Source organism: Lepidochelys olivacea, assembly GCF_965140295.1.
Source record: "Lepidochelys olivacea isolate rLepOli2 genome assembly, chromosome: 2".
In the NCBI taxonomy this organism is placed as follows: Eukaryota; Metazoa; Chordata; order Testudines; family Cheloniidae; genus Lepidochelys; species Lepidochelys olivacea.
Window position 1 is genome coordinate 59,315,408 of NC_140412.1, and position 22,113 is coordinate 59,337,520.

Sequence of the window (22,113 nt, forward strand, 5' to 3'; positions counted from 1 at the left end):
ACGGACCAATGGTTAAGAAACACTGGATTGGAGAAATCAGGGATTGGCTTCTGTTTGTTTCCTATTTCCTATTTGTCCTTCCATATTAGGTAGAGGAAGCAAAGGTTAAGTCTCCACCTACCTTTCCCTAGCAAATCAGCTGGAGGGAGTAGATTTTACACACACGCGCACACACACCTTTCAGCTGGAGAAAGCAGGAGCCATTGGAGAAGTAGTTTAAAATACTATATGTTAACCACCCTTTTGCCTCTTGCTCTTTCCAGATTATTGAGTGGGACTGTGGCAGTAATGGGCATAAAAGGAGTAGCCACCCACCCCCCTCAGCTAACTGACATTAGCAAACCTTCCAAAAAATAGCTACCATTCCTGCTCCACTCAGCTCAGCAGCAGCATCTCCTTTGATACCCAGCTACTGCTGCTGAGAAGGGTAATTGGGGTCAACATCTGCCCTGTGTCATCTGGAGAGCTAAAGAAAGGGGAGGAGGAGGAGGAAAAAAGGAAAGGATTTTATGGAGAAGTTCATGCTGCTCAAAATGTGGCAGATTTAGATATGCTTAGTGATAGGTTGGTGAAAAGGTTTTTTAATCCCAGTGTTTGTATACATTAGGAGATAATTACATTGGAAGAAAGACTCATTAGCCAATTGGATTAGTTTTCATCCAGGACATTTTATAAGCAGAATGAATATCTGTCCTAGCAATGAGGAAAGTGAGGCATAGAGACAGGTTAAGTGATTTGCCGGAGGGGGCACAGAGCTGAAACAGAACCAGTGTTTTCTGTGCTATTTAACCACTAGAATCCTTTCCTCTTCCCAGAAAGTTATTTAATTTTCAAGCTTCTATAGAAAATACAGCAACTTCATCGTATTGCAAAGATTTATAAGTGTAAAGTATCCAAACAATTCTGAGAATATAATGTCACTAAAAATTGTATGTGCTTAAAAATGTACCTTTGTTTTAGTTGGCTCTTATAGATTTGCCATGAAGTAAATTTTGAAATATTAGCCATGTTCATCGATTTTCTTCCTTTCTTTTAAATGTAGCCATTTTTTATTTCCCCCGACTTTCATTAGTCACAGATTTGATTTTTCAACAAAGGTGTATCCACATATAGCATGAATCATGTCATAAAGAAGGTATTTACAGTGTGAAGTGCTGAGATTTTAAAGTAGGGTGAATCTGACACTTTAAACTTAATACTGTGCTTTCCAGGAAGGAAGAATTGTTTAAACAGATCCACCTGAGTGGTATTTTGTCAGTCATATAGCAGATTTGTCAGGAGAACTACACTTTTCCTAAAAGTATATTCTGTGTGAGATAACTAGTCAGTTTGGCAGACTTCTAGCAAAAATTTGGATTGCAATTCTAAAATATTTCCCACCTTCCCTATGTAATGACATACATTGGGGAAATGCAGAAAGAAAACTACATCAAATTCTAAACAATTATTAAATCATCTCACCACCTTCTAGATCCCAGTTTTGCAATATGATGAACGAATCTGGTATGGTGTGATATACTCTCAGAATAAGAACCCTAATTCTAAAACTATAGTCTTTGAGGGAAGCTGAGGGCCTTTGGATTTTGTAACTGTACTTGTGGTTATTGTCATTTGCTCTAGTACACTTACTGTGGTATACCAGGATGCTTTATATTTTCAGCCTTCCCTTGCAATATTAGAAAGATTTCAGTATATTGGGTATATTTTAAAAGTGGTAAAAATATATATATAAAACTAGAATTTCAATTCTGAAAATATCTACACCTACTCCAGTGCAGAGGTAAAGAAACTAGCAAAACAGGTAGACAGGATGAAATTGTCAGCAGTTTAACTTCACGCACAGAACCCAGTGCCAGTATGTACACATATTCATACATGTAGCCCCATTAGATCAGATTCTGATATCAGTGGTGTTCTTCTGGATTTATATGAGCATAACTGAATTGAAAATCTAGACTATTGATTTTTAGTGGGACTACTCCTATGGGTAAAGATTGCAGGTGAGGCTCCTATTCATGTTGTGAATACTCTAATATGAATGGAACTGGTCATGTGAACAAGGAGACTAGGATTTGGTCATTTATATTAGAATCTCCTGGGGCTATCGGGGGTAATCAGTTATTTTTGTCAAGGTCCAGATTTCTTGGTCAAGGTCCAGACTCCAGAGAAAATACAAAATAATAACTAAATAAAAAGATTTTTCAGTCCATTCAAAAGCATCTGGCAGTCTGGATTTGGCTCCCAGTCCGCCTATTGACTACTCCTGGGCTAGATCCTCAACTTGGGTAGGCTGTCATAGCTCAGTTGAAGTTGATGGACCTATGATCATTTAAACCTTGAGGATCTATCCCTCATTCGTGTAAATAAGAATAAAATATTAGTGATTAATTAAAATTCACTAAAATAGCATGTTAGTGTGTGTCACTTCAATCAGTGCACAAAATTGTGTTCTCATTTACACGCTGACAAGTGAGAACAAAACATGATCCAGTGTGATTCCTGACAGGGGTTGGAGGGGTTAGACTTGCAAAGTAGTAAAATGTTCCTTACATGCTGTTGGGGAAAAATCAGCTCACTAAATAATTTCAGTTCCCAGCCCTTGGGGTTTGGAATACAGTTTTCAATCCGTTGGTGTCTGTTTAGTCACTGATTTATTCCTTTGTCTAGACCTGTTACTTAATGGGCATTTAAGAATGCATTTTTATGTGAATATAAGCTGTATAGTTTCTTTCTATCAGTTAAGTAAAATGGGAGTATTTTAAAACTCGTCAAGGTCTGTTTTAATTCCTTGACTGTTCATCCACAAATTGTCAAATGGAATGAAGTGGATTTCAAGAGCTCTCTTTGTTTTTCATATCCTGTGCCTGACCTACAGGTAATCCGCACCTTTTTTCTTCGGCACAGAATAATTGTGGTGGGAAAGCAGAGAAAATGGTAGGGTCACAAAGTGCAGACTAGACAGGGATGACAGGTTCTGCCAATTGAGTGCCAGTATTGTGAACCTGCGAACCGTAGTCCCTGCTTTTTCACATGGATTTATGTTGTATGTTAACAGGAATTCCATGATGATAGGTTAGGCAGTTCAGAGCAGCACTTTAGCTTTTATTACCTCTGATTGAAAGCTAATGCAGGTTTTTGTTGTATATTTAGCAAGTACAGAAGAATAGCATTGTACAGAAGGTAAATATTTATTGCATTGGCAGATGTTTAATATTCTGTGTACAAATATAGATGTACTGAACTGTTTCTGTAAATGAGATGTTTCATGATCTTTATACCAAATGAGAAATCAAGATTTTATATAAAATTTAACTACCAGAATTAACAAATGGCAAGATTTCTGCTATTATTTTTCTAAGTTTTAATCATAAAAAGCCATAGGAAACTATTTACTTTAAAGAGGAATCAATAGGTTTGTAAACACATACCACACACATGAACCAGCTCTAGTACTGTACACACATCTGTCAGTCAAGCAGATGTCATCTTGTAAAGCACCCTGTACAATTCAAGTTTCCTAAAGGAGAACAGAGTTGCTTGGGCAGGTTTACAGGGTGATGTACATCTGGTGTGGCAGATATCCATGTAGAAAGGGCATACTTGTGATGTCTGGAATAGACACACTAAAAGATGGCGCTGACTAAAAACAAAACAAAAAGAAAAGGAGTACTTGTGGCACCTTAGAGACTAACCAATTTATTTGAGCATAAGCTTTCGTGAGCTACAGCTCACTTCATTGGATGCATACTGTGGAAACTGCAGAAGACATTATATACACAGGGACCATGAAACAATACCTCCTCCCACCCCACTCTCCTGCTGGTAATAGCTTATCTAAAGTGATCACTCTCCTTATAATGGGTATGATAATCAAGATCAAGTTGGGCCATTTCCAGCACAAATCCAGGTTTTCTCACCCTCCGCCCCCCCCCCCCCCCACACACACACACAAACTCACTCTCCTGCTGGTAATAGCCCATCCAAAGTGACCACTCTCTTTACAAAATGTATGATAATCAAGGTGGGCCATTTCCAGCACAAATCCAGGTTTTCTCACCCCCCCCCCTTTTTTTCCAAAAACCATACACACAAACTCACTCTCCTGGTGGTAATAGCTTATCCAAAGTGACCACTCTCCTTACAATGTGTATGAAAATCAAAACAAAAACCCCTAAGCACAATAGTCTAAACTTCAAGGATTTTTTTTTAGTTGAGGATTTTTATGTAGATCACGTTTATAAAGGATTGTGACTTTTAACTTCCTATGCCAGATCTGTTCTCACATGTACATGACCAAATTTCTCTACTGTTCAGTAGGGAGAATGAAGCAGTGGATATAATTGCGTAATGACAGATATGAGGTGAACAGAGAATCCCAAGGATCATTTCCTGTGAGTTGGCTAGCTTCCAGCTAGTCTCAATGGACACACTGATGTAAAGGCTAAATGAAAATAGCTTGCTCTGAAGGGATTTCCCCCCCCCCACCCCTTTCTCATTTTACTTTGTAAAGCAAGGTATTGAAACAATTAGTTGACAGCATGGTGTTAGTTTTCTCACGGTAAATTAGGAAGATTAAGCAAACGTGGAAGTGCATTTTGGCTATAATCAGCAGATTTGGGGCTGTAATGCTTCTGCATCCTCTTGAGGATATGTTCATAACATTATTCATATTCTCCCTTTTCATAATGTGCAAACTTGTCCAAAGCCATCTTATACTCGCTTTTTATTCAAAGATTACAGTATTGCTGTGGCTTTTGGGGGTTTTTCTGTTTTGTAGCACAGAAATACAGAGGATCCGCATGCTAGTTATTACATCACTGCACTTGGCATGTACTACTGGCACAGATAAGATGAACCATTGCAATGGCCTTAATTTCTTTTTTATTAATTTTCCTAAAGTAAGTTGAATAGTAAGGCATACTTTTATATAATTATGGCACAAGCATGCCATAGGGGTGGTGAGATGAGCAGAATAATGTAAATATTTGCAGACCATTTATGCCGTAACTTAAAATTTTGTGTATGAAGCTATGTTCAGATTCTAAGCTACTTTAAGGGGCTAGATCCAGAAGGAAATACCTATGCAGGCTGGGCAGGCTTTTAAGTGTTGTGAATGATGGGTCTGGGGAAATCACATTTCGCCACTGTGCAAGAGCAAAAAAGGGAGAAAGAGGGGGCGAAGGTTGCAATAGGGAGTTAGCAAACGCTTTGGGAATGGAGGAGAGAGAGGACTTGAGCTCTTTGTGCTTTGGAAGACTATGCTGGACTCCTCTATTCATCCCTTCTTTCTGGCTTTGCTGCATTTCATCTCACCTTTCTGATCTCATCCAAGGCCCATTTAAATCAATTGTCAGGCCCAAAATGCAGCTGCTAAAATGATATTTCTCACTGCTGTTTTCACATGGCTTCATTAGCCTCCCATCCCCTTCCACAGCAAGTTCAAGCTTCTTGTTCTCACTATTATGGCTCTGCAAAGCCCTACCTGCCTGCTATCTGTACTCCAAAGAGCTAGCACAGTCCTCCCCGTTCCTGTTGCTGACCCCTTTCTCCCAGGTCTCCCTCCTAGAAGCCTCTTTTGCATCCTTCTGCTTTGGCTTCATGCTTTCCTGCAGGCTACTCTGTGTGCTGAGAATTCCCTCCCTCTCTGCCTTGAACTCCTCTTTAAAGCTCACTTCCTCCATGAAGCCTTTCAGTGGCCTTTCCCCAAAGAATTATAAAAACCAAGAACAAAACCTGCACTGCTTCCAGACTGTAGCTATGCAACATGGTTTGGAATTGAATTGTCCTTTTAGGGTTGGCGGCTGACTTGATCTGTGTGTATAGAGCTGAGTATGCTGACAGTGCCCAATAAATGATAAGGTAGCAGCCTCCATGACTACATAGCCAGTGTTTTCTCCTCATCAATAGAAGGTACACGTGCACCAAGGGTAAAATTTTCAAATGTGCATAAGTGACTTAGTAGCCTCGGTCCCAATTTCAAGTGTCTGAGTCGCTTGGAAGCCTAAATTTCATTCAAAATCAATGAGATTTAAGCTGTTCAGTGCATAAGTCACTGAAAAATGGGACTGAGACTCCTAAATCACTTAGGTGCTTTTTAAAATTTGGGCCCCAGACAATACTGAATGCATTTTCCCTCCCAGTGATCATTCTTGCTCTGCAGAGTAACATCTCGGGTTGTATGATCAGAATCCCAAAACTGGATGCAAACATGTCAACACTTGCAGTCCCTGATGAGGATTTCCAGCTGGATGTGCTGAAATTACAAGGTCAACACATTTCGGAGTAAAAAACAGCCTTTTTTCAGCATAATTCACCAGGTACTTTTACTGCTTAGCGCATTGACCCATCCTACCCATCTCCAGTAGAATCTAGCACCTTTAATGCAGAGATGGTATCTGTGCTGATTCTAATACAACAAAATACATATATGAATAAATCATATACATTTATTCTAAGTTCAGCATGAATACTGTGTTTCTGAAGGGACTTATAAATTTTTCACAAAGTTGTAAACTTACATATGCTAAAGGCATGAGAGGGAGAATAAAAGCAATGCCTGAATATAATTTATCATATACTTTATTTACAGTATGAAAACTTTTAAACTTTATATGTGTGTGATTCAGTGGCCTGATACATCTATAAGAGAGGTACGGGAAAGACATTATTCATAGCTTTCTTAAAACTTTTAAAAGGTGTGTTTATAAAAAGTTGTTTCCCTCTTCTGAGGACGCTTTTTTAGAAGTGCTTTAGGATTTTCTGAAAGTCTTTGTGTTTTCATTGAAAGAGACCTTTGCAAAAATGTACTGATAAAGAATGAAAATTCTCTCACTCTCAGTCACTCCATAAACTTCATTTAATCAAATCCCTATGAGATCGCTTTGGTAACCCATGGTTTTAAAATGTTAAGACCTGACATTTGTTGAGAATTATAGCTAACAAAGATACCAAACAAAGCTTCAAGTAGCTGCCTCTGCTTGGGGACAAAAAGCCCCAGACAAAGCAAGCAGGTGAAAACAAACACAGGATATTCCAGAAGAATAGGCAGACTAGATTAATTAACAGTCAAGAGATAATTGGCTTCTGCAAAAAGATTTCCTGCTAAATGAGTTAAAGAAAAGCATTTTTCCATCTGGTGTCCAGGGCTTGAAAAATTTACCCAACGCCCACTAGCCCAAACTCTTAGTCAGCTAAACAGAGTGAAAAATAGCTGAGCCACCCTGTCTCAAACCATACTTAGCCCCAAAGCCATAGTCCAGCATTTAAAAGGAACAAAACTGTTGCATACTGTTTTTGACCTCTGTTTAACTGTAACATATTGTCAATTTTCTATTTAATACTTTCTAAATTATAATTTGCCTCCCTTGCTTTTATTTTACCTTCTTTCCCATCCTGACTTCACCTTTTTCTTTTTATTTCCTATAACAGATCATAGAATATCTTTCTCTTTGTAGTTTTCCAGGTGTTTTCTCTTTTTCTTCTCATTCTCTACTTTGTGTTCTCTGCCTCTTCCAATATATTTTCTGTCTCTACTTCCCCTCCCCCCCACTTAGCTCTGCAAAATCAGTCAATCTCTCTCTTTCAATCTCCTATTTTAATTTATCCTATCTGCTGTTGAGCTCAGGAGGGGAGAAGAAGATTACAGGGTCAAAGTCCTTTTTATCAACCCATCCAGGTGAGCAGGCAACTACCTCAATCCCAGCTGCTGGGAAAGGAGAAGGTGCTTGTGATGCCTACTAAGATGCTGTCCCTAGATCCTGTCTTTTGTATCCACCTCTGACAAGTGGGGGTCCTGTCTACTTTGTAGTTCCCTAGCCCCTAGACCGTCTCTGGCTGTTAGCAAGGAACAAAGAGCATTCTTTCTCTCACTATTCCCATCTACTGTCCAAGAGTTTCCGGTGCCTGCCTGGGTTGGGAGGTTTCCACTACTCTAACACTCCCGCAGCCTCTCCTGTGTGATGGGATGGGTCTCCGCTGCTTCCCTTAGCTTGGTGGCCATTGCAAGTGGTGTGTCTCCTTCCCATAGTCTGTTTGAGCCTTCCTCTCCGGTGACAAGCTCCAGCTGCAATTCATTGCTCTCCTAGGCTTTGATAGAATGAAATTGCCTGGATTCTTGTCCATTTCACTGCTGCAAACAGGTTTCTGAATAGCTGCACGGAAAACAGAAGATTCATGTGTCACTCTCCTGCAGCAGCTTGGAAAAATCCCTCTGAGCAGTAGAGGCACAAAAGCATGTTGTGTGTAGACTCAGAAGGATGACACTGCATTAATTTACATCTGCAGCTCACATATGAATGATTATTGTCACACCTATACAGACTAGAAACTTGTTTTGGAAATGCAAATTTAGATTCTACTAGAGTTGATGTCACATGGCCAAGAAATTTTCTACTTGTATCAGCCAAGTTGATTTTCAAGCCTTTCTAGCATCAAATGTGTAGTTTTAGTTTTGGCTTTGACTGTGCATCAAATCCATTGTATCTGCCAAAGCAGGCAATGCCTTGGATGATGGTTAAATCTGAGCAAATATAGTTCTGCCTCTCACATCATGGTTCATTTTTATTTCTCTTTTAGCTAAACTACTATTAATTCAAATACAAAGGTGCAACAAAATTCTTGTCACTGTATGAACTGCACACTTTACAAATATATAGAATAGTTATAAAGTAAATATCATTTTTCTAAATAGCTTTAGAAATTTTCTAACCTGTGTCCTCAGATAGCAACCTATTTTTGTTTTGTTTTTGTTTTGTTTTACTTTAAAAATTCACAGCCATCATGTGAGGCCAGATAGACTTTCTTTTCCTTTTTTCTTATCTGAGGTTGTTGACCTCAGGAGAGGAGGAGAAGGTTACAGGGTCAAAGTCTTTTCCTCCTTGGAGCTTGCTGCTTGCTGGGAGAAGACTGGCTGGAGAATAGATGTTTTAGAACAGGGGTTGAGGGTCATGATTTTAATTCTGTTAGGGAACAGCTGGTTTGAGTTTCTTTCCACTTCTATCTTCCCTCCATCCCTCACAAATCCATGGAGAGAGAAAAATTTGTTCAGAGGGAAGCAGTAACACAAAAATACACAATTCCAGTGTTTTAGCACATCAAATGTATCATCTTTTTGTGGGGCTTCATGTTAGGCGGGAAAAGAGAGCATTATTGAAATATTTGGAAAATACTGTTTTATACACTGGATTCAGTTTGAATTACAATGCTAGAGGTTTGCTTATTTACCTGCCAAATGTCAAATTGTTAATAGTAATTCATGTTCCACTGCCTTTTAATGGCAAACAACACATACTATATTACTTTGTAATTTACTGAGATAAAGCTAATTATAAATGTATTGTATTAAAGTTTATGTACAAGGGACTGAAGAAAGGTCATTTGACTTGGCTATTTCTATTTAGATTTTTTTTCATCTTTGCATGCTGCTTTCATACACTAAGACCAAAGAGAAAGAGAGAAGCTCACAACTCTCAAATGAATGGCAAACTAGGAACAGATTTTTTTGTCTGCACTCCTCTGAAACATTGGCCTTGGGCTATGTTGGTGTGTGGCTCAACAGCAATCAGAGGTCATAATTTCATTGGCGGTTAGCATCAGGTTTAATTTTTCTAATATGTTACATTTACCAAATTGTCTGGTTTCAGTTATACTTATGCACTGACTGAATCAGCTTTGAGCAGCATGATGTTTTAAGGTACCTGAAAGGGTACAAGACCATTTATGGAACACATACACTAATTGTTTTTAACCACTTTCCTTTCTAAATACAAAAATGTGTTTTCAGAAAGCCATATAATAGTAGTAGTAGTTAATGACAGTGCACTTTTTTCTATGAATGGAACATAAAAAATGAGTAAAATTGTTGATTTAACAAGACTGCCATCTACTGATTTATCCAATCAAAAAAAGCCCCTGATGAGCAGATCTTTAAGCCTTTTGTTTTTTTGTTTTTTTTAATTTAGCCTAATAATAATTAATAAGGAAAAATCTGTCATCTTAGGAATGCGACCAGGTTCATATAGATGATGTGTCTTCAGATGACAACGGCCAAGACTTAAGGTAAGTCAGAACCGACCAAGATAATATATTGGGTTTTGCGAGTTGTTTTCCTGGAAAAATGGTAAAATACCATGAAACATATATTGGGTCAAGTTCTGCCTTCATTTATGCCTTTGAAACTCCATCAATGTCACTAGTATACCTGACCGTTAATTTTGGTTCAACATATTTTGTTAATCTGGGAGTTTTCTTCACTCTAAATAGCACCTATAACTTCGGAACAGACGGCTTTCCTGCAGCAGCCACCAGCGCTAATTTATGCCTAGCAACGGGTGTGCGTGGAGGAGTGGACTGGATGAGAAAATTGGCCTTCCGTTACAGACGCGTAAAAGAAATCTACAACACCTACAAAAATAATGTTGGAGGCAAGTGTCCATCATAAATATTACTCATCTGTTTCTCGAAAGACAAATGAGAAGTTATAAATGAAAAGGGTTAACCTTGCCCTTGTTTGCTGATCCTTTTCAACATGATTCTGTTTACTTAGAGAACTGTTCAGTTTGTAGTCTCTACAGAAAACTGTTCTTACAACTAATGGAAGCAGAAGGAAATAACAGAAAGGTATCTGAGTTTAAATACCGACACATTATTGAGTACCCTTTTCTACACCACAGGTCTTCTTGGTCCCGCAAAGAGAGAAGCTTGGTTGCAACTTAGAGCAGAAATTGAAGCTCTTACAGATTCTTGGTTAACACTTGCACTGAAAGCACTCACACTTATTCATTCTAGGTAAGTATATAAGAGTTATCATGGCAGCACAGAATATTCATGAAACCTAACAATGTGTTACACACACAAAACTTCATTAAAAGAACATTACGTTTACACAAACAAGCACTCAAAAATTAGAAAATGCCACAATCAAGTTTGATTATGCAATCTTAATTGGGCCTCCTTGTTGCATATGCATTATGATACAATGTTTAATTACATGATTACATACTATTTTTCCCACAGAATTCTCTGCCTCATTTAGGAGCTGCTCTTCAATACTTTGTTTTCTCTTCATTGTGTGGCCCTGGGACTTCTTTACAGCATACTATTCAAACTGACATAAAGACAAAATTAATCATTTCCTCATGTGCTTTTCTGTTGCAGTCATCACTGTATATCTGAGTGCTTAACAAACATTAATGAATTTATTTTTACAACACCCCTGTTAGGTGAGGGTATTATCCCCATTTTATAGAGGGGAAATTGAGGCACAGAGAGATTAAGATCAAAAGAATCCATTTGGGTGTCAAATTTAAGACACCTGGGACCTGATTTCTTAGAGTAATTAGTATTTACATAGCTTTTCATATATTCAAAGAACAGATCTCATTGACTTCAGTTGCAGCCATGAGCGCTCAGCCTTTCTGCAAATCAGACCAAGAGTCTCAAGTCAAGCATCAAGAAACAAAGGAATACACAATTAGCGACCAACCCCTGTGCAAAGTTTGGTTTAAAAGATGTAACCAGAAACACAAAAGACCTCTGTGGCAGATGCAGGGATAGAATCCAGTTCTCCAGGGCAACATTCAGCTATCTTAATTATGAGACTAGCTGTTCTCTTCCAGAAGTCCCCTGCCTTGTTCACTACAGATCTTCCAATCTCTGCAAGAGATGAGGCGAGGGTCTTACAGAAAACAGTTTCCTTCCCCACAAAGTGCCCCCAGAGCAGGTCTGTCCTGAGGCAAGGGTCCTGTGGGGAAAAAAAAGAGTACAGTAAAAGCTGTGTTATCCAGCCCTGTACCAACCAGAAAGCTCTATAAACCGGCATTTCTAATCTCCATAGAAAGTCCAGTTTATAGTCCTGGTTGGGGTGGGGCCAGCAGGCTCCCTACCTGACTCCATGTGGCTCCCCAGAAGACATGTCGCTGCTGCTCCTAGGCAGAGGAATGGCCACGAGGGGTTTGGAGTGCGGGGTTGGGGTGTGGGCTCTGGAAGGGAGTTTGGGTGCGGGAGGGGGCTCACCTCGGGCGGCTCCCCACAAGCGGCAACCTGTCCCTGCTGCTCCTAGGCAGAGGAATGGCAGGCGGCTCTGTGCACTGCTTCTGTCCCGCCCTGAGTTCTGGCTCTGCAGCTCCCATTGGCCAGGAACCACGGCCAATGGGAGATGCAGGGGCGGCACCTGCAGGTGGAGACAGTGTGCAGAGCCACCTGCTGTACCTCTGCCTAGGAGCAGATGGGACAGGTCGCTGCTTGCGGGGAGCCGCCCGAGGTGAGCGCCCCCCCCTCCCCGGATCCGGCGCCCCCCCCCGGATCCCAAGTCTCCTCCCATGCCCCAACCCCCTGCCCTGAGCTCCCTTCCGCACCCAAACTCCCGCCCAGAGCCCACACCTCGCACCCCTCCCACGCCCCAACCCCCTGCCCCGCACCCTCTCCCACACCCAAACTCCCTCCCTCTTAGTTAACTGGCATTTTTCATTTACCGACACCCCCCATATCCCCAGTATGCTGGATAAAACAGCTTTTACTGTATATGATCATGTAATTAAAAACTGCATCCTAATGCATACACACAAGGGGGCCAAATTAAGGGAACCTTAATTCTGACATTTCCCAACTGTTCAGTGCTTGAATTGCAATTAATAATGTTGTTTTAATGTAGACTTTTGTGAGTACTTTCTAAGTTTTTAAAAAAGCAAATTAGAAAAAAACAGAAGTTTCATCGTGTGGCATCTTATTAATGGCCACGTGGGTGGTCAGAAGGGTTGGAACCCTTACATCTACCACAAAAGACCTCTGTCACTTTAGCTGATGGAGTAACTGTAGCAGGAGTAGGTCATCCTCTCTGTGGATCAGCACTAGATGCAGGTGGGTTGCTTTGCCAGTGGGCTTCACAGATATTTGCTGAAAGCAGCAGAATGGTGAAACTCAGGGGTGTGTGGTTCCATTCCAGGCTCTAGAAAGGATTATGCTGTCGTGGATACGCTCTCCTCCCCATACCCACCCCAATCTTCACCCCTTCTACCTTAACCCTTCCAATCTGTCCCTGCCCCAGCCTGTCTGTACCGTACTTCTGGCTCCTCATCCCAGTTCCATTCTCTTCACCTTTAGTCCCAGTTTTCATTCTTCAGGCCGCTGATCCCAGGCTTCTTGCCCTGTAAGTCCTTGCCTTATCCCTCCAGACTCCCAGACTGCCTCCCCACTTAGCCTGCTTCCTGTCTCCTTGTCCAGCTGTTCCCAGTCCCCTCCACTCACCTTCCTAACTCCTTGTTGCCAATCTCCTTGCCCAGCCAGTGCCAGTTCCCTCCCCCACTCCCTGACCTCTCTGTCTCTGTCTCTCTCGTTCTCATTTCCCAGCTCCATGGTCTCCAGTCACCACCCACCCACATTTCCCATCCCCATTTGCACCCAGTCTCCTTCCCTGGGCTTCATTGTCCTCATCTCCTCTGGCTCCTTGGCCCAGTCTCTCTCTCCATTCAGTCCCAGTTCTCCCCTGTAATGTGGCCCCTTATCAGAGCTGTCTCCTCTCCATTCCCATTCTCCCCCCCCACACACACTCCAGTTCTGCATCCTATCCCTGTTCCCCCCTACCCTCCGTCTCCCTTAACTCCCACCCCATTACTCTCCCCAGCTCCCAGACCTAGTCTCCTTTCCTATCCAGTCCCAGTCTGCATCCCGGGTTCCCAGTCCCAGTTTCTGCCCTCTGCCAGCCTCCAATTCCAGTCTTCATCCCCTGGACTCCCTGTCCCAATATACTTCTCCAACACTGCGTCTCAGAGCCCTAAGTCTGGCCCTTCTCCTCTTGGTTTTTGAATTGGATGGCTTCTTCCTCCACACTTCCTGGGTGCCAGAACTGGGATGGGTGGTCATTAAGAGCACAGGAGAGACAGGCTCCATACTCTCAGTTCTAGTGCCTGGGTCCACACCAGCCCAGAGCAGCCATTATAGGAAAAGTCCAGCTTCACCTCTGTAGCTCTGGGCTGGAGGAAGCATGCTCAGTCACCCTGTGGGGATGGTGTGTGCACATTCCAATCACACACAGGAACTATGAGGGGATGGAGCATCTTCAGTGGCTCTGTGCAGATGATACCTGTGCAGTCTGGTCATCATTAGGAGCTGTGAGAGACTAGAGCATGCTCAATAAGGACGGAATCTTCTGAGGTTTTATCTTTTAAACTCTAGCAAGTCTCTTCTGAGCATGCGTGAACTGTGATTTTATTCTGAGGTTTATGACTTGGCCAAATGTGGCTGAGTTTTCATGATGATGGTAAAAGGCACATCCCTGACATAAAGGTTCCGCTCCCTTGCCAAATTTCAAATCCCTGCTCCTACTAACATTGGAACCACTGCACTTCACTCCCAGGCAGGGCACCAGACATTACTGGTGGCTTTCAGCCTCAAGGCATCCCTAATCCTTGCAGCCCTGCACTCGGCCCCTCTAATAGCCCTGCTCTCTGGCTGTGCTCCGAAGTATGGGGGCACTAGAACTTTCCAAAGAGAACTAGGAAATTTTTCACAGTAAAAAACATAGTATTTTTTCCTTGCCTCATTCTCAGAAACAACTGAACTCTTCTGGCTGAAATTTTCAAAAATAAAATAAAAAAAACCTGAGGCAGACATGGAAATTTTCATCCTGAATAGTTAAATTTGACAAAGTTCTAAGCAACTGAAAATAGGGTCTTATAATGGGAAGTGTTGTGCAACCTTAATAATAGGTAGCGTTAACAATCTGCCTGTAATGCCTATGGTTTAGGAGATACTGCATGGTGTACATGGTCTGTGAGTCAGGAGATTTGAGTTCTTTTCCCTCTTCAGCAAATGTCCTGCTATGTGCACGTGACATTTCTGTGTCTCAATTTCTACACCTGTAAAATGGGGATAATTCTTCAAGTAGTGTCCCTAGGACTGCTCCACAGTAGCTTGTGTCCCTGCACTGCTGGTTGGCGAACATTGGCAGCTGTGTACATTAGGCCCACACATGCACTGTCTCTCATCATGCCCTGCCACATGATCTAACCCTCCTCAGTTCCTTGTCAACTGCCCCTGGCTAGAGATGGGACCATTAGCAGTCTGTTTGTGATCGTTAATTTCTTTAGTGTTTCTAGTTTGTTAGTGTCCTTAGTCTTAGCTGTAGTCTCTTTTATTTTCTCTACCCCCAATATAAAAAAAAAGACTTTATTCCCCCCCCTTTTTCATTGGGGGCCCCTTCCCCAATGGTCTAGTTCACCAGACTTCAAGAAGTGCCTCTCCTACAAAGAGGCCATCCCTGTGGCAGACAAGCACTCGCGCAGCGTACACTGCCTCGGGGAAGGCCACATCACACAGAAGTGTGGTGTCTGCCAGCAACTCAGACCCAGGTCTCACAAGGACAGAGAGTTGAGACAGAAGATCATCTTCATGGAGGCAGCCATCTAGCCCTCCCTAAACCCTCACCAAGAGTCACCTGGCAGATGTGAGTCTTCCCCACAGCCCTCAACATCCAAGGATGGGTCAAAGAAATCAGCCACAGACCCCTCTTGTAAAGTCATTCAAAAAGAGAGCTGTGGGTCACCAGAGTGAGCTCCGAGCTAGCCACAAAAGATCTCCAGCACACTCAGTACCATTGGCACCGAGACAGTCCCAGCTCACAAAGATCAGGAGTGTCAGATACCATTGACAGGCCTAAGGACCTAATGGGCACTGGCACTGAGTCAACAGAACCAACTGACAAAGATAGGAGCAAACGGCATTCCAGTAAGAAGATGCTGCCGGTATATGATGTTCCTTTGGCACCATCATCGGTCTGTATGGGCAAGATCCCCGACACGCTCTGTACCACCAATGGCACTGGGTCAGTCAGCTCCACTAGCATTTCGGCACTCAAGAGACCTCCGGGTATCTAGCATACCAGACTCTCCTCTTCTTGGCACCGGGACCTTGGCACAGCATCTCCCCCTAGTGTAGGAGTCTTCTCCAGTACCCTGCCATGCACCCCCTCTTTTGAGTGAGGAGTCAGTGAGCCAGAGGAGACAGTTTCCCACTATTCCCATGCTCCCTATTGTGCCCACTGCCAAGAGGCTCCGAGAGTATACTGCCTCAGTGGCTGTACTGGGATCCCTGGGCTACATATTGCCCCATTCTTCTTGAGCTCCCAGCCTTGCTCGTACCCCCCAAGACATTTCCCCTCGGCTACGGCATCTAGAACCTTGGAACTCCCAGAGGAGATTGCTGAGAGCAGGAGGGCGGAATTGAGGAAAATGTGACTCCAAGGACCAACAACATCTCATCCTCTTCCTCCCCAGATGAAGCATTCATGTCCCTGCCACTGTGCTTAGCTGATGATTTCCGGCTTTTCCAGTACTTGGGAAAAAGGGTTGGAAGAAGTCAAGGACACCCATCACAAACTCCGTGACATATTACACTCTTCCTCGGCCTCTAAAATAGCCTTCCCCATCAAGGAGGCTTGACAGGACCTTGAAAAAACCATATGGCAGACCCCAGCATCAGTGACACCTACTTGTAAACAGGCTGATAAAAAATATTACATACCAGTTAAGGGGATGGAATTTCTTTTCTTCCCCTCTCCCCCAAACTCAATAGCTGTGGATGCAGTAAACTCCCGGGGCTATGAGCACCAAATGATATCTGATAGGGATTGGAAGCACTTGGACCTCTTTGGGAGGAAGGCCTATTCCTCGGTCACACTACATTTTCGAATAGCTAATTGTCAAGCCTTAACAATGAAATACATCTACATCAACTATTGGAAACCTGACAACTTTATTGATCAGTTTCCAGAGTCACAGCACAACCAGTTCAAAGCTATCATCGAGGAAGGACAACTGGTAGCCCAAACAGTGCTACAGACTGCCTTCAATGCAGCCAACACTGTGACCCAGTCCAGCTCCGCTGCGGTGGTTATGCGATGTGCATCACAGCTTGCCAAAGTCAATATATCCCTGGATTGGTGAAAGGACCCAGCAGATGTTTGCAAAGGGATTCCTTTTGTGAAAATTTCCCCATTGTTGCTTCTCACCACCGACGCATCCCTTATAGGATGAGGCACACATCTAAATGGCCTTACAACACAAGGCAAGTGGTCATCCATGGAGATATCCTTGTACATCAAGCTCCTCGAGCTCAGGGCATTCAGAAATGTCTGCACTCGTTTTCTCCCACTGATCACACACCAAAGTCCTAATAGACAACATAGCATGCATGTATTACATAAATTGACAAAGAGGAGCCAGGTTGCCCACCCTCTGCTCAGAAGCGATAAGGCTATGGAACTAACTGGTGCATCTCCACTACATTACGGTATCAGCAGATTACCTTCTGGGCACACAAAACTCTATAGAAGACATCCTAAGTTGCAAGTTCCCTCACAACCATGAATGGAAATAAACCCAGCAGAACTTTATGACCTATTTAGATGCTGGGGTACACTGACCACAGATCTGGTCGCTAATCACTTGAACAAGAAATGTCCACACTCCTGCTCCAGAGCAGGGATAGGACAACACTCCCTAGGTGATGCTCTCCTTCTTCCCTGGGACAGGGACCTTTTTTATGCCTTTCCTCTATTCCGACTACTGTAGAAAGTCCTGTTGAAAATAAAAAGGGAAGGCCCATACGTCGTATTGATTGATCCCACTTGGTCGAGACAGTCTTGGTACCCTTACCTGTCACATCGGGTGATGTGCCCACCAGTCTTTCTCCAATCCACTCCATACTTCCTCTCACAGAACAAATGACACACTGTACATCCCAGCCTGGGCATTCTTCACCTCAAGGCTTGGCTCCTTCATGGTTCCAGTGCTTAGAGAACTGCTGCTCAAAGGAGGTACAAGAGGTATTTCTACACAATAGAAAGTCCTCAACATGCTGTACTTACCTGCAGAAGTGGTTCAGGTTTCGGATTTGGTGCAGTTCCCAACAAATCTCCCTGATATTCACAACCCTTCCAAAGATCTTAGATTATGTACTGACTCTAAAAAAAAAAATCGGGACTATCTCTTCCACCAACAAGTAGAAATGTTCATAATGCTATCAAACCCAACCACTAAATGATTCCTCCGGGGTATAATAAACCTTTCTCCACAATCCCGACACCCCACACCTACATGTGACCTAAACCTGGTGTTGAAAGGCCTAACTAGACCGCCCTTTGAACCCAGGGCCACCTGTTTGCTTATGTACCTGTTGAAGAAAATGGCCTTCCTGGTAGCAATCACCTCGACTAGGAGGATAGGAGAAATAGCAGCTCTGATGGCACATCACCCTCCATGGTATTCTTTCAGGACAAGGTTACGCTCAGGCCGCACCAAAAATTCATCCCCAAGGTAACTGCCCTGTTCCATATAAACCAAGTGATTTACCTTCTGACTTTTTACCCCAAGCCTCACTGTGACAGCAAGGAGACTATATTACACACACTAGATGTCAGACGGGCCCTAGCCTTTTACCTGGATAGGACGAAGTCTTTCAGGAAGTCCCCGAAGCTGTTCCTCTCTATTATGAAAAGATCCAAGGGCTCAGCAATATCAATCCAGAGACTCTCCAAGTGGGTCTCAGGCTGCATTAGACAATGTAATCAGATTCATAACATGACCCCTCCAGATACTATTCGCATGCACTGCACAAGACCATTCTCATCTGTTGCCTTCTTCAAGAATGTCCCTATCTCAGAAATCTGTAGAGTATTGATGTTGGGCGTCAGTCTACACCTTTGCAGAACACCAAGCAATTACTGGGGACCTGCCTCCGATGCCATCTTTAGCTCCACAGTACTGTCATCTGTAACTGACCCAACTCTGAAGCCCCAGCCCTCCAGTAGGGATATTGCTTGGAAGTCACCTAAAGAGGAGCACCCATAGGGACACTACTCGAAGAAGAAGTTACGCAATAATGATGACCTTTCGAGATGTGTCCCCCATGGGTGCTCCCCAACCCACCCGCCTCCCCTCTACTTTGGAGTTCTTGTCAATGGCTCTGCAGTAGAGAAGGAACTGAGGGGGGTTAGCCTGCACATGCTGGATAGCCTTGTGGAGGGGCACGAGGAGAGACAGCCTCGTGGTGGGGCATAATGGACACTGCTACCAAAGTTCTCTGATCAGCAGTATAAGGATGCAAGCACACCTACAGTGGAGCACCCACAGGGAGACACATCTTGAAGAACCATTGTTACAGCACTAGGTGAGTAATTTTTTCTTCTGATTCCCTTCCTTTCTAAAGTACTTTGAGACTATGATGGTGAGGTTTTGTTGTGGGGAGAATGGAGGAAGGTTAATTTTTCCCTTTTTTTTTAGTGTTAATATATATATGTGTATATTTAAGGGTGTCTGTTTTTGTTTTCTTGCAGGACAAACTGTGTGAATATTCTAGTAACAACTACTCAACTTATTCCAGCTCTGGCAAAAGTCTTGTTGTATGGATTAGGGGTTGTATTTCCAATAGAAAATATTTACAGTGCAACTAAAATAGGTGAGGTTTTTTAATAACATGATGAAATATTTGAGGCCATAGTTCTAAATGAAAAACCATATGTATCTGTATATTCATATCACAATAGCATCTAGGGACTAATGATAAATAACATACCTTACAGTAAAACACCATTCATACTGAGGGATCCTACAGCACCTAACTGTCAGGGTGGTTAAGCACTGGACTAAATTGCCTAGGGAGGTTGTGGAATCTCCATCCTTGGGGATTTTTAAGAGCAGGTTGGACAAACACCTGGACAAAGACCAGGGATGGTCTAGATAATATTTAGTCCTGCCTTGAGGGCAGGGGACTGGACTAGAGGACCTATCGAGGTACCTTCCAGTTCTGTGATTCTATGATTTTACAAACTTAGGCCCTGTTCCAGCAAGCTTGGTAGACCCTTTGCTGAACTGGAGCCCTAAGCTACTATATAACCACTAAAATGCACTGCATCATCCACAACTGAAATGCAGCCACTCCTGCGATGAACTACAATAGCTTTTTAACAGCTCATTGCAACACTACATAATAGTTTAGATCAGGAAAGTCACTATTCTGTATGTTTGATTTTAAGTTTCAGTGTGTCCAAAATGAATTCATTTTTTAGTTCATAGAGATTCACTGTACTGGTTTTTTTCCTGTATCCATGTGTTAATCAGACAAGATGCTATTAACTGTAACCTTTAAGGGCTATCTTCTAAAACAGAAATTCAAAAGTTCAGTCATAAGTGTAAAGCATTCAGTCTAAATCTAGACAAAACTAAAAATTTATATGGTGAAATTCCAGGGCTCGGTGTCTTCATCAGAGCCCATTGACAAAAGAATTTACCAGAAGCTAAAATGTTTGCCTCCAGAATTTAATTATTTTAAGTTTATTCAAACTGAAATTAATAAATTTGTGCCAAAGTCTATGCAGATTTGTTTCTCAGTGAAACACAGGAATATCAGATTGGTTAACTAGAAGTACATAATACCATATATTAGAGACACAAGGTGGGGGAGTTAATATCTTTTATTGGACCAACTTATTTTGGTAAGAGAGACAAGCTTTCAAGCTTACACAGAGCTTTTCTTCAGACCTGGGAAACGGAGTGTCACAGCAAAATACAAAGTGGAACAGAGTGTTTAGCATAAGTAGTTAACACATATTCACGGGACCATTCAAGGTGAAGTGACCTGTTGACACCTTTCCAATCATAAGGGGAAGAGAAAGGAGAAGGAGGACAGGCAGCTAGTTGTCACCTACCATCCTATACTGGGAACCCATCTGAGGTATCCTCAAACAAGTACAACCCATATTCAATGGATACTCCATCCTGAAAGAAATATTTCCTGAACCCATTCTTCTGGCCTTCAAACAACCTCCAACCTCTCCAAGTTCATTATCAGAAGCAAGCTCCCCATAGAACCAGGACGCATCAGCCCCAAAGCGGCACCAGACCCTGCCAGAACAACAGATGCAAGACCTGGAGACATATCTCCACTGCTACAATCAACAACATACTCCATAACACACCTCTCAATATCCTTGGGTACTACACATGCATATCACAGCATGTGGTGTACCTCATCCAGTGCACTAAATGCCCCAATGACAACTATGTGAGTGAAACCAGGCAGTCACTACGCTCTTGAATGAACTCACACAGGAAAATGATAAAAGACAAAACACAACATCACCTGTGGGTGAACACTTTTCACAGACCTATCTGTGATATCTGACCTATCAGTCCTTATTCTCAAAGGAAACCTGCACAAAACTTTCAGAAAACTAGCGTGGGAGCTTAAATTTGTAACTTTGCTAGACACTAAAAATCATGGACTGAATAGACACAAAAAGAAAAGGAGTACTTGTGGCACCTTAGAGACTAACCAATTTATTTGAGCATAAGCTTTCGTGAGCTACAGCTTACTTCATCGGATGCATACTGTGGAAAGTGTAAAAGATCTTTCTATATACACACAAAGCATGAAAAAATACCTCCTCCCACCCCACTCTCCTGCTGGTAATAGCTTATCTAAAGTGATCACTCTCCTTACAATGTGTATGATAATCAAGTTGGGCCATTTCCAGCACAAATCCAGGTTTTCTCACCACCCCACCCCCCTCCACACACACAAACTCACTCTCCTGCTGGTAATAGCTTGTCTAAAGAGACCACTCTCCTTACAATGTGTATGATAATCAAGGTGGGCCATTTCCAGCACAAATCCAGGGTTTAACAAGAACATCTGGGGGCGGGGGTAGGAAAAAACAAGGGGAAATAGGTTACCTTGCATAATGACTTAGCCACTCCCAGTCTCTATTCAAGCCTAAGTTAATTGTATCCAATTTGCAAATGAATTCCAATTCAACAGTTTCTCGCTAAAGTCTGGATTTGAAGTTTTTTTGTTGTAATATAGCAACTTTCATGTTTGTAATCGCGTGACCAGAGAGATTGAAGTGTTCTCCGACTGGTTTATGAATGTTATAATTCTTGACGTCTGATTTGTGTCCATTTATTCTTTTACGTAGAGACTGTCCAGTTTGACCAATGTACATGGCAGAGGGGCATTGCTGGCACATGATGGCATATATCACATTGGTGGATGTGCAGGTGAACAAGCCTCTGATAGTGTGGCTGATGTTATTAGGCCCTGTGATGGTGTCCCCTGAATAGA

The 22,113-nt window shown here is 42.5% G+C and overlaps 1 protein-coding gene across 4 annotated transcripts in view; it reads left to right on the top strand.

Moving 5' to 3' along the window:
• The window catches only part of EYA1 (EYA transcriptional coactivator and phosphatase 1), a 231,549-nt gene that overhangs the window by 194,801 nt on the left and 14,635 nt on the right, over positions 1-22,113 (top strand). For all 4 annotated transcript variants that reach the window (XM_084620524.1, XM_084620525.1, XM_084620526.1 and 1 more), the window contains 4 exons: positions 9,998-10,056; positions 10,261-10,421; positions 10,671-10,785; positions 19,328-19,449. In XM_084620524.1, the coding sequence (XP_084476650.1) occupies positions 9,998-10,056; positions 10,261-10,421; positions 10,671-10,785; positions 19,328-19,449 (457 nt within the window). The remainder of the gene's footprint in view (positions 1-9,997; positions 10,057-10,260; positions 10,422-10,670; positions 10,786-19,327; positions 19,450-22,113) is intronic.